Below are 12,811 nucleotides of genomic sequence, written 5' to 3'. Positions count from 1 at the left end.
TGAGGTTGCAAAAGGTTTTCAGACAATTTACAGGCGAAGTGCACTAAAATGGCCACAGATGCTTCAAGCTGACCCTGGTCGCGAATTCATGGGGGCTGTTACCAAAGAAATGGAAAATCACAAAACCTATATTAGACGCGGGCGTGTTAATATCCACAGAGATCAAGCTATTGTTGAACGTTTTAATCAAACACTGGCAAAGCGCCTGTTTGGTTATCAGTACGGTGTCGAGATGAACCTGCCATCTGGCCAGCGGTCGACAGCGTGGGTAAAAAGGCTACCCGAAGTTGTTGCCGCTCTGAACAACGAAGTAACCAGTCTTACTGGTAAGAAACCTGCTGCTGCAATTAAAGAAAAGGCTGTTTCGTCAAAACCGTCCTCAAAATATACAAGACCTGTTGGCAAGAAAGAAAAAAAACTCCCCTCTCTCGTTAATGTGCGCTTTCTCTACCAACCTGGCGAGCTGGAAGGCGGCGTAAAAAGGGCTACAGATCCGATTTGGTCATTAAAAGTCTACAGCATTGAAAGGTCTGTTACTAAACCTAATCAGCCAGTTCTTTATTACTTGCACGATGGTCCAAAGCGCGGCTTCGTGCGTGAAGAATTGCTTGTTATTCCTCCAAATACACAGTTACCACCAAGCCCTTAGTGCTTGAGCCCCTTGGGCACTCCTGAGTGGCTTTTTATTTATTAAAGCACTCTAGAGAGACCTTTGCTTGGCGGCTAGTTAGTTTTTTCACTCCCTTTTATGGGGCGGTGGGCTCTTTTTTTTGCCCCTTCTCTGCAAGAGCTTCGCTCTCGTGCTCCGCACCCATCCGATAGTGCCCATATGCCAAAGTGTTTATCCCATCTTCATTTATCCATCTCTTTGTGTCAAATGGCGACAGCGATTTTTTGTTTACCACTATTGAATGCATCTCGTGGGCATAGCTTCTTAGCATGTGCATTTCGTGAAAGCTTTCCTTGTTTTGAAAAAGTGCATCTTTGAAGTCTTTATGATTTATCTCATTTTTCGTCACGCACTCTTTCACCCCCTTTGCCTTTTTTATATTTTTTTCGTCCACTTTCAGCGTGTTACAACATTTTGACTCACTTGCTTTCGGATGTTTCTCTTTTATTTTTTTGACCAATTCTTCGTCGTTTGCCATTATTACCTGCATTTTTTCCCCTTCGCAAGTGCACTCTTTTATTTTTGCCTCAGGAAAGTTTTTCTTTATTTTTTCGATTTCATTTTCGCTTTCACCTTCTGTCATTATTGAATACATTTTCGGCCTCAAACAAACACACTCTGAAATCAGTTTTCCTGCGCATTCGTCTTTCATTTTCCCCAACACCTTTTTGTTTTCTTTCGAATAAAGTGAATGCTCTTCGGGGTAGTCGCTTGTGTCGTACTCGCCGATGTTTTTTGCCATGTCCGCGTAAACGTCTTCTGTTTCTATCACAAGCAAAAGGCTGTCTGTGTCTGTATACAAAAGCTCGCAACGCTCCCCGTACTCCTTTTTCAGATGGTTGTAAAAGAAGTCATACATGCATAGCTTGCTTACGTCAAGGATAGTCATGCCTGTGTAGACCGGTTTATTGAGAAACAGCTTACTTTTTCGCATGTCTATTCCGACAAGATCGTTTGAAAACATCACGTGCCTTGAATACAATGGACTTGCGACCAATTTTCTTATTTTATTTGTCTCGTCGCTTCTTACTATTCTTATGTCTACACGGTTTCTCAGGTTTTCCATTGTTTTTCCAAAAACCGAGTTGTTCATTAGCTTGTAAAAGGTCTTTTCAAAGTTGTTTTTTGCTTTTTTTCGGAATTCTGTGTTCATCCGGATGTAGGGCTCCATCCAGCATTCCTGTTCAAACTCTAAAACCCTGTGCACTTTTTTGAGTTTCATTCCCTGTTTTAAATAAAACTGCAAGTTTCGGTAATGCACGACGTAATTGGTTTTGTCTTCAAGCGTTAAAACAAGCTTTTCAGTGTTTGGGGGGTTTAATTCAAGATCATTCATTAATTTCTTTTGGTAAGGCGAATACATTTCTTTGTCTATTTTCTTTTTCTCTGGCGCTAATGGGTAACTGTCGTGAGCGTCATGCAGCTCTTTCGGATATTCTAACTCCACCTCCATAATCCATCCAGTTTTTGCATGCTCTTTTTTTGTCATTATTTCTTTTTCTGTTGGCATAACCTTTTTCCATCTAAAACCACTTTTCGGAAGCGGCTTGCTCATTGCCCACCCGTAAAGGTTATTCGCATCGAGATACATTATGTATTTTTTTGGTTGACTCGGATCAAATCCCTTAACATATGGGTTGTTCGCCTTTGCATATCTCTTGCTTACCGACGAAATCCCGCCTCTTATTCCCCTTTCGACGAAGAGGTGCATTTCGTAGTCTGTGAGTAACTCAAGCTCCACACCTGTCTTTTTCAAAAGCGCATCCCAAGAAAGACCTGGCGACTGTAATAATTTGCGGGATCCAGATTGTACTTCTCAAGGCATAATTTTCGAAAGTTTTCAAAAACGTCCGCTAACAGGGTAACGTCCGTTTTGACATACAAATCGTGGTAGTCTCCAAGATTTTGGCAGCCAAAGGTTTCCCACACTTTTTGCGCGTGTGCATACTCTTTGTCTGTTATGTGCTCGCCTGTAAGTTTACTGTAGAACTTTTCTTTTTTCGGCAAAGTTGTTTCTTTAAATCTTCCCCATGAGTCCATGTATTCATAGGGATAAATCCCCTTTTGTGTTAACAAGCCAAATTTTTCTATAAAAATGGTTTTTGCTTCTTTGTATCCTTCATCTGTTATGTGGATGTTATTGACAATTTGCCATTTTTCTTTAGTTTCGTCCCCACCTTTAAAAAAACTTTCACTCAAGTTGTTATAATTAAATTCCTCCCACACTTCAACGTATTCGCTTGGATATTTTCCGTTGTCTAACAACAGTTCACTTTTTTCAAAGAAAACCTTTTTCGTCATATTTAATGCATCCTTCGGCGTATCTTCTACAAGTTTTTCAAGCTTTCCAAGTAAAAAGTTCAAAGTGTCAATAAACCTTAAACCCCCCAGTGAAAATGTAATGTATTTTTCCATGTTGTTTGCAACACACTTTACCTCTTTCTGTGCCTCTTTTGAAATCTTCGAAATTGACTGCATCAAATGGTGAGCATCGTAGCCACTCAGGTTATGAAATGCAACTGGTATTTGAATATTTTTTGGATTTATTTTCATCATTAAGTTACACACGTTGTGCGCGGCTCCTCGAAAATTGCCTGTTATGTGACAATGATCCCTCACCGCATCCTTGTAGTTCGGCTGGATAAGCGGCTCTTTGCACCCTAGGCAGTTTTTTTGGTTTTCAGCGGCTAATTTGTGTGATTTTTTTTCAAGCTTTTTTAGCTTATAATGGTTCCCGCTATTAAGAGTATTCGCCAATTCTATTCTTTCGTAATAGCATTTTTTGTGTAACTGTCCTAAGTAACCAAACTCATTTTTATTAGATTTAAGCCAAACCGGCAAAGAGTCTAAAAAGTTTTGTTTCACCAACGATTTTTCGCAGATGTGGCAGTTTTCGGCTTTTTTAAAGTTTGCCCAGTCTTTTTGCGTCATAAGGAGAGGTTTTGGCTTTGACAATTCATATCTTATTTTCTTTTCTTCAATTAAAAGACAGTTCAAAAATACTTCAACGGCGTTTTCTCCTCTGTAAACGAATGGTTTTTCGTGTTCACCATCACTTCTTACACGCGTGTAAGCGAATCCGCATGCCTCGTGCTTTTCTGTTTTGTACGTGTAACTTTTCTGGCGGTTCTCGGGCGTTTCTCGGCGCTCTTTTTTTAACAATGCCTCGCCGTCGGCGTAAATCGTATAAGGCGCTTTCATTTGTTTTTGGTAGTTTTTAAAAGAAAGGGTGTTTTTCTCCTCATCTGGCATTTCGATTCTTGTTGGCTTGCCTTTGACCCCATTGCAATACTTTTTGTGCTTTTCAAGCAAGTCTTCTCTTGTAAAATTTGTCAAACACATCATGCAAAAGTGTTTTTTGTTACTGTGTTTGGTTTGGTCGTGTAACAAAGCGCTAATTCTTTTTATAAAACAGTAGTGCTGTTTCAATCCTGACTCAATCAACATAAGGTTTATACGGGGTATTTTGTTTTCTTTTTCGCTTTGTCTGAGAGGTATCACACACCCGTCTTTCAAGTGCCACCCAAAAACATTTATTGCAAGGTTTCTGTTTTGCGCCTCAAGCCTGTCAATCTGCTTTAGGGGTGTCGGAAAATCGATTCCGTTGTAGTTTATGCCGTCATCAACGGGATATTTACTTGTTCTTTGAGGATCTTTTCCGTTCGCAGGCGGGAATAAAGCAGCTCTCAAAGCCCATTTTAAACACTGGTTGTCACTGTTTTGCACGTTAATAATTGCTTTTTTGTTTGCCAGTTTGGGAGGCAAAGGCAAGTAAGTTCCTCCGCGCAATGGCCGATAACGCGCAACATAGGTGTACGCCCTTGTTATTCTTTCAACAACCCACCCCGAGCCCCTCTCCGACCAAGCCTCGATTTCTCCCTTTGCTTTGTCAATAAATTCGTCAAACTCTTTTTTTATTCGGTCTTTGGTGTTTTTTGTAAAAAGACGCGGTTCTCTTTCTCTGAAATAGTGCTCCATGTGTTGCGTAACTCCGTTTCTTTTCATCGAAAATTTTACTTTAAGCCCGAAGCTTGCTTTTATGTCATTCAATTCTTCAATTTCACTTTCCAAAAGATCATAAAACTTTTTTTTGTGTTTTTTTGCAAAAATTAAAAGATCTTTGTTGTTTTTTTCGGTTTCGGGTATGTCCATTTTCCATACTCGGAGCCAATCGTTAAAATCGGTGTTGGCCAGTAAAAAAGACAAATTTCTTTGCGGGTTTCTTTGAAATTCACGGAGGTTTTCCTCCATCATAGCTTGCAAAACTTCTGACGAATATCTTGCAGCAGCCATTTGGTGCATATACAAAGTAAAAAATATTTGTTCAATTGAAAAATAATTCTGGCGCGCCTGTTCTTTGGGGCTTGGCGGGGGCCACTTGTTTTAGGACAGTCCTCAACAAGTGTTAAAAGGGTGCCTTTGCCTAGATACATGTGCATGGGTTGAAAGGCTGTCATCTAACCCCGACACACTTGCAATATGAGGGTTTTGGACGCAAATCCAAAAAAACAGTGAGGGGCGAGAATGGCGAAGCCGGCAGGCGAGCCAGGCGAAGCCCCGAACGCATTTTTTTGGATTTGCGCCAAAACCCTCATATTGCAAGTGTGTGAAATTGATAATAATTATTGTTTTCCTCTAACTCATCCTTTGATTAACCTCTGTACACAGTATGCTTCAACAACATATGAAAAAAGTTGGGAGTAAATTTCACCTATTGGTCTCAAGCATGATCTCAAAGGTCAGTTATTAGAATATGACATAATTATTACCCAGGAAGAGTTGTTTGTTGATAATTAATACATGACAGTACAGTATGATCGTACTGATCTTTGTATAGTTATAAACTTTGGAAATACATATTTTGTTATTTCTTTGTTGATGGCTTCTGCCAAAAAAAAAAAAGATTACAGAATGTACTATAATATGTTCTAGCATAAACTCCCAAGTGGATGCCCTAAAGATTTAGGGAATAATTATGACATTGATAAACAATTCCATATGTAACACAGACATAAGCATTGCAGATTGCTGCATAATCTAAGTTACAACTAACCAGTAACTAAACCCTTCTTATAATTTAATTTGCACCTGCTTTAATCTTCAAGGATGAGGTAAGCTACATGTATATTGTAATGAAGATGAATTGTTCAACAATGACATGAGCAGGGGAAAAAGAAAAATCTGAGTCCCTGACGGGAATCGAACCCCTGGCCTCCCAGATACTGGTTGGGCGCTCTAACCAACTGAGCTACGAGAGACTTGTGGTGAGCTGGGCCATTTACTAGGTTGACATGTGACACGCGTCCTGCATACTGCTACGATCAGCATACTGCTAGGATCGCAAATTGCCGACCCTAGCAGTATGCAGGTAGCATGTCACATATCTCTCATACCTCAGTTGGTTAGAGCACCCAACCGGTATCTGGGAGGCCATGGGTTAGATTCCCGTTTGGCACTCAGATTTTTCTTTGTTTCATGCTTGTGTCATTGTTGAACAATTCATCTGCATTATTTATTCATCTGCATCTATATTATTATTTCCTAAATGTATATTGTATTCATATCCTACCTCGCTGTCTGCTGCTCCTCCTTCTTGAGCGGCCTTCAGAAGATTTGAAAAGGCGCCTGCCAGGCCCCGTGTAGCATCCAAAAGGTTTTTACCATCATCGTCATCATCCAATAAACCAGCAATCATTTTGATCCCTTTTGATAAGTCTTGTAAGTTTGAGGAGCTGGAGAGAAAAGATCAGATACATTTCATTTGTTGCAGAGCTTGGCATACAGTGTACATCACACAAGAAATCAATACAAGGAAAACATCAAAATGATTTTCTGGGAGGTCGCATCCAACCTGCTGACACAGACAGGCTACATTATGTAGTTGATATCCATCTTGTTACATGATGTATGTCAACTAATGACAATGTGTGGTGTGGGATAATTAATTGGAGGCTTACAAAGAATGGTACAGTACAAAGCCAAATAGACTGTACACACCCCTTGTAGGATAAATGTAAAATGTAAAAACAACATTGACAGAGAGATAACATTATATGAACTTACATGGTGTTCACAGCAGCCCCAGCTGCAGTATAGTTTGTTTCCTCTGGCTCACCTTGAGATTAAAGAATCAATAAATTGGTAAAATACATGTACAGAACATGTCCATACTGTTATCAGATTCATTACTGAGCTTTTCTATGAAGTAAACATTTGTAAAAATCAGACCAGACTCCATTTAAATAGTCCCACTTTTACAAGGTACAGAGTTCCCAGTTAGTCTGTAAATGAGACTGATGTAACAGGGCTTGAAAAACACTTGAATTCCAACTTGCCCTGCAGACAAGCAGCTTTCAAACTTTGCTTGCCTGGAGCAGTTGCATGCCTGTCTTTGTTTACTTTTTTATGATGATTTTACTATTGATAAAAACATACTACTATTAATACTACTATTTAACTTTTTTTATATATATAGAGTTTTATTGCAATCATTTTAAAGTTCCTTTGTATTTTTAGTTATTTACCATAAATGATATAATACCGGTAAACGCCCGGGGCATCTATTAAATTTTAGGGGTCCTACAGGGGGCATTAAATACATATGGGGCCTTTATTAGAGAGAGGCGTTTATTTCACTTTAACTGTAACAACGTCAACGAAACAAACAAGACACAAAGTTTGCTTGCTGAGTAAGATAGAAAACAGAGTTTGTGACTAAGAGACTAATCTGTTCTGTGCTAATGCAAGGCCTGGAGATGTCGTTCATAATTCGATATCGATGTTCTCATTGACATCGAGGTCAACCATGATGATATCGTTGGCCTCTTTGATGTTCAAAATCAAGCAAGAAACTAAAAAAATTGAGTCAGCTGGTTTTACTCTACATGGAGCATTACCTTGGTTTTTGAGGTGATCCTTAGACAAAGGGCGTTTATTAAAGGGGGTGTCTAATACAAACTTAACACCTCAGGGGGGGGGGGGGCGTTTGTTAGAAATGAGGTGTTTATTTGAGAGTGGGCATTTATAAGATTATTTACCGTATCCAGTTTAACAGTTTTTTAATAGAAGTTATTGTCATGATTAATTAATTGTTGTAATGGCATTTGAAGACCTTAATGATTTGGACAGCAGATGACTTGTCCCCCCATCAGGCAAGTGAGCATGAAAAGTAACCTGCCCAGCAAGCGCTGCATAAATTGCTAAAATGAAAGGGAGGGTAAAACTATGCTAAACAGTTCCAAAAGTACATGCAGTCAAATAAATGCAATTAACAGGACATAATTATAGCACATCAGTGCAGTGATTTTGACCAGTTTCATGTTCCTACTGTCAGAGTCCTAAGGATATAGTCAAGAATTTTTCATAACCTTTTGACTTTACCTGAAGTCAATGTGACAATTGAAGCACAGGACGCTGACAGAGCAGCAAGTCTGGATGCCACATTTTGTCTGGAAAGGTCTAGAGTGTTCTGTTTCCACTTCAGTGATGCCTGAAATGTCACAAAAAAATATGGTGAAGATTCACTTGTGAAAATCATAATTTATTAAGTTTTGTTTGGATTGTATAGTGACTTTTTAAAATGATACAGCCTCAGCATAAAAAATATTTAGGCTCTAAAAGAATAAGGAATTTCAGGAAAATATACCGGTATACCGTACTTGTCTATTTAGAAAAGGCATGGACTCAGTGGAGCATAAAACCAAATTTATCAAATGTAATATGACAATTAGGCTTCAAGAATGGGAGACAGCAAAACCCTTTCACACAAGTTCATGTAAATATAGTGCCATATTGTTATCACAGAACTTCTAAGGGACCAGAAAGGCTAATGGTTGTGGCGTGCAACTCTACAGAGAGATGGTGAAACTTACTGGATCAGATCCAAGGGCAGGAATCTCAGCTGGAGATCCCAGGTCCTGTTCTGCTGATACAATGGTGTCCAGCCCATGACTCAGACTACCCATGTATGCCTTCTGTGCTGGAGTAAGACTGTGGAGCTTAGCTTGTGAGCCCTGTAAACAGTAACATAAGATCAGTTATCAAGCCTTACAACTGCCCCAACATAAGAGACTTCTTGAATTCAGTGCTACTTTTGTGGAACAATCAAAACAACAAGAATTTTTTATTTGAAGAATTAGGAATCATGTATGGTTACAATCCTGGGAATTTCAGCTCCCATTTCTTTATTTTTTTTTATACATCTGGCCAAAAGACATGTTTTTGTGCAAAAGTTAGTGCATCAAGCCTTACAAAAAACAGTGTGCACTGGGAATTTAACTTTCCTCACGCTCACTAAGGAAATATACAAAGGTGAATATAGTGTGAGTTTTGATTGAGAGTCATAAACAAAACCCTTAAGTAATCACTCTGGCTAATCATAAAAGATGCAGGAAATCCAGTGAACCAATCAAAACTTGTAACAAATACGTGCAGCTGACCCGAAACACAGGAAAATGAATGGGAGCAAGTTATAATTGGTTTTGGATTTGCTTCTGATTGGCACATTTTAACGGAAGTCATCAAGCGAAGTAATGCAAAAACAAAGCAAATATGAATTGCTTTTTGCACTCAGTTAAAATTTGCTCTATTGTTCTTCAGTGTGACCCAGCAAAGTAGGTGAGTTGTTACACAGTGGCATCTTTTTTATAACAACTGCTTCTCACCATGGGTGGCCTATGAGCAGAATGTGCAGATCCTGTAACTGTTCCATACTGGGCTGGCTCCATCTTACCCACACTGTACCTGGAAGCTCCTAAAAAAAGGCGAACGAGACACAAGGTTACATGCAATTTAATCATGTTAACTAACAAGGAACTGACTTAGTCTTTTAGCTGACTTAGTGTCAGTCAGTGGTTCCTATCTCTTGCAGACTCAAAATGTCTATGTTCCAGGCCATTATGACAGGGTATTAGGTGCTCATATCATGGCGGTATTTCAGTGATGTTTGGCAAGTTCTCCTCCCCCTCCCCCCCCCCCCCCCCCCCCCCAAAAAGAAAAACCTCTCTTTCCCTTCCTTGATATTCACTAATCTAGTCGGTGTGATGGGTGCTTGGGCATCAGGACTAATGGCTGTTTTGTAAGGATTGCCAGCCACAAGAGCTGTATTCCATCTGGGGGGCCGGCTTTCCACAGTAGAGGCTGCCAGATATCCCAGGCAACCATCCTTCATTTACACAAGGCAGTTGGTTAATGACTTTTCAAAATAGAACATCCAGAATCAACTGAGGGCTCAACATTTATTTGGAGGTCTATCCAAGCCAGCCAACAGGACTGAACTTGAAGTGATACCTAGCCCCCCTTTTTTTTTTGAGAAAATGTGCAGGGAGGTTATACATTCTTAGCTGAATTTTAGTTTTTGTGGTGTTTGAAGGAAACGCTACTACAACAAAAGCATAATCATATTCTACCTGGACCTCCAGCTCTCATCACAGCTGGCAAAGCCACTGATCCAGTTGCAGCATGGCCAACCTTGTTTGTTTGGCGTTCCAAGTATGTGCCCCTGAATTAAACAAATTAAAGCAAATAAACAAAACAGACATTTATAAAATAATACTGCAGGAAAATTCAGACCTTTTTTGTGGAAAAAATATGCCACCTTGAAAATGGGAAAAACATGGTACCACATGGTGTGAATGGGAGACAGCTGAAATACAGTTGAAGCCCACTATTTCAAACCGTCAAGGGAAACATAAAAATAATACTTCAAAAAAGTGGGAGTTCAATGCCATAAAGCTAAGCTTATTTCAAGTTATATAAAGTATCTATCTATCTAGATCTATATCTATCTAAAATAGCCGATAGTGATGATTGAAGTTCAAATCCAAGGGAAATGGGTTTTAGCTCGAAACATAAGAGAATTCGAAATGACCAAGTTCAAAATAGCAAGGTCTAACTATATGATGTAAAACAGTTTCTGTATTAAACACAATTGAGCTTGAGACTGAAAAAAAAAACATCCAGGCTCTGCTTACTTTGACGGAGTCACGGAATCTTCTACCATTGTGGATTCTTCATCAAAATCTGGATCATAGCCTTCTTGACCTTTTCTCTGCAGGTTAACAAAAAAAAAAACTTGTAAAGGCATAAACAACAATTCATTTGAGTACTTAAATATGCGTATTGAATATTTAATTATATTATGATAAATAAAGGCAGTAGAAGTCCTACAGTACAAACAATTGGATCAAGGCTGTTAAAAAGGAACAGAATTTCAGAAGCATATTATATTACGACCTTTAAAAATAAATGTAAAATACAATTAACTCAATGTGCAACTTTTGTAAATTCTGCATGTTTGATTAATTGCAGTAATCTATGATGTACAGTGTATAGTATTTGAAAAAAAAAGCTGTTGACTTTACGTTGGACTGACATACATGCATTCTACCAAGTTTAGTTAGCCAAGTGAAACAGTTTGATCTGTGTTCCGTTTTTCTACCAGATGATTTTGCACACTGGAACATTACTGCAATGGCTTTCCTTAAATGTATAATGAGTCGAAAACGAAACAAAGCTACACCATAATGTTACATGTATACAGTACTCCCTGCTAAAATCATAATTACACAAAACATCTCTGTTTTATTGGCTCCTGGAGGTTTGAGAATCTCAGCAATTTGAAACAGCATAAAACAGTAGACAAAATTAATCTTCCATGCAAACAAATAACTATTAAAAAGATGTTGATGAGCACAACAGTAGGGATTACCAAAGTTTTTTAGGTCAAAGGTCACATCTAAACAGCTAGTTAACTATTCCTGAAAACTACCACAAATAAAATTAACTTCAATCTATGCTAATCACTTTGTTTTCCACAAACACTTCTAGTAACTACATGTACATCCAAAGTGAATTTTGTCAAAGCAAATCAAACCTCAATAACATGGAAATATTGTAAAATTATCATCATGACATAGTAGTTAATTTTTTTACCTTTTTCAAGATGATGTCTATGTAACCTGCAATAAGCTGTGATATTTTCTCTCCTTCATTTGTTTGTACTGAGTAATAAGACTCCAAGTAATCCCCAAAATCCTGTTGAAAGGAAATACATGTATTAACCCCACAGCAGGAAATTACTGCACTTTATAACTGTCATAGTGTTATAGTACAGTTACAGTCTATACATTGTATCACATTAAACCTCTCTTTTCACTGATGCTGCTGTTAAAACTGCATTTTTCAGATTTCAAAACTTTCCTTAAAAAGTTTCAGCTACTGCCATAACATTTTTTTCAAATCCCAAAATCAAAACAAAACAAATTCTAAGTACTTACAACAGAGCTTGTCATAAATGTAACCAGTTTAAGAGAAAGTTTTTTCCCATCATTATAAAATTATTATGTCCATACCAAATATTACAAGGAGAAGTTATAAAGAAGAACATACCAGTGTAAAACTGTTTGGTGAAGCTGCCCAGCGTCTGACTGTAGTCAGGGGCCAGGTCTTCATCACCTGAGGATAGCACAACAAATAGAATTAATAACACAAAGTGAATTGCACAATTGATAAATTTAAACCACAACATATAGAATAGCAAACTTTGTAACAAGTATTTGTGATTTAATTCTATATTTATGGGGTCTGTTGACTTGAAAAACAGTGATAAGGAGGAGAAAAGCAACAAAATGGAAATAACACAATTTATTTTTTTCTCAAGCATCTCAGCGGTCCGGAATCCTGAATCCTTTAATCTGATTGGCTAATTGCGCGCGCTCCAGCGGTCCGGTTTTTCTCATCCGGACCCCGCATACGGACCGCTCACGGCGCGAAATCATTTTGCACCTTTGAGTCTAACGAACACATGAAAGTTTTGCTCTCCAAAGACAAAAATAGCCTCACCATCCATTGTTAATGCTAAAGGACAAAAAAGCAGTGGAATTAAAGGCCTCAAAGTTCTTCAAAAGGCGAGGTATTTATTTATTTCTCAACAAAATCAAGTTGTAGTTTACCGTTCGCAGTTTGCCGTTGTTTGTTCATCTCGCAATGATTTTCACGCCATTGCGGTAAAATTCATTCGGTTTTTTAGACTCTATCTATGTGCTAAACTGCATTGTTTATCTGTCACTTTTTGCTTAAACAGAACACTATTTACCATCATTCAAGGAAATGAGATTCTTTGATTAAAAACGGACAAATTAA

The 12,811-nt window shown here is 38.4% G+C and overlaps 1 protein-coding gene across 1 annotated transcript in view; it reads right to left on the bottom strand.

Annotated features, from left to right (window-relative positions):
* Positions 1-12,811, bottom strand: part of LOC144644767 (talin-like) — an 89,892-nt gene that overhangs the window by 56,451 nt on the left and 20,630 nt on the right. The window contains exons 16-24 of the mRNA XM_078504292.1: positions 12,059-12,124; positions 11,603-11,704; positions 10,642-10,718; positions 10,078-10,169; positions 9,334-9,422; positions 8,542-8,682; positions 8,051-8,159; positions 6,734-6,785; positions 6,240-6,402 (exon numbers count right to left, since the gene is read on the bottom strand). Coding sequence (XP_078360418.1) covers positions 6,240-6,402; positions 6,734-6,785; positions 8,051-8,159; positions 8,542-8,682; positions 9,334-9,422; positions 10,078-10,169; positions 10,642-10,718; positions 11,603-11,704; positions 12,059-12,124 — 891 coding nt within the window. The remainder of the gene's footprint in view (positions 1-6,239; positions 6,403-6,733; positions 6,786-8,050; positions 8,160-8,541; positions 8,683-9,333; positions 9,423-10,077; positions 10,170-10,641; positions 10,719-11,602; positions 11,705-12,058; positions 12,125-12,811) is intronic.

Source organism: Oculina patagonica, chromosome 2 (assembly GCF_052425735.1).
Source record: "Oculina patagonica isolate OP01 chromosome 2, crgOcupat, whole genome shotgun sequence".
In the NCBI taxonomy this organism is placed as follows: Eukaryota; Metazoa; Cnidaria; class Anthozoa; order Scleractinia; family Oculinidae; genus Oculina; species Oculina patagonica.
This window is presented reverse-complemented; position numbering and strand designations above follow the sequence as displayed.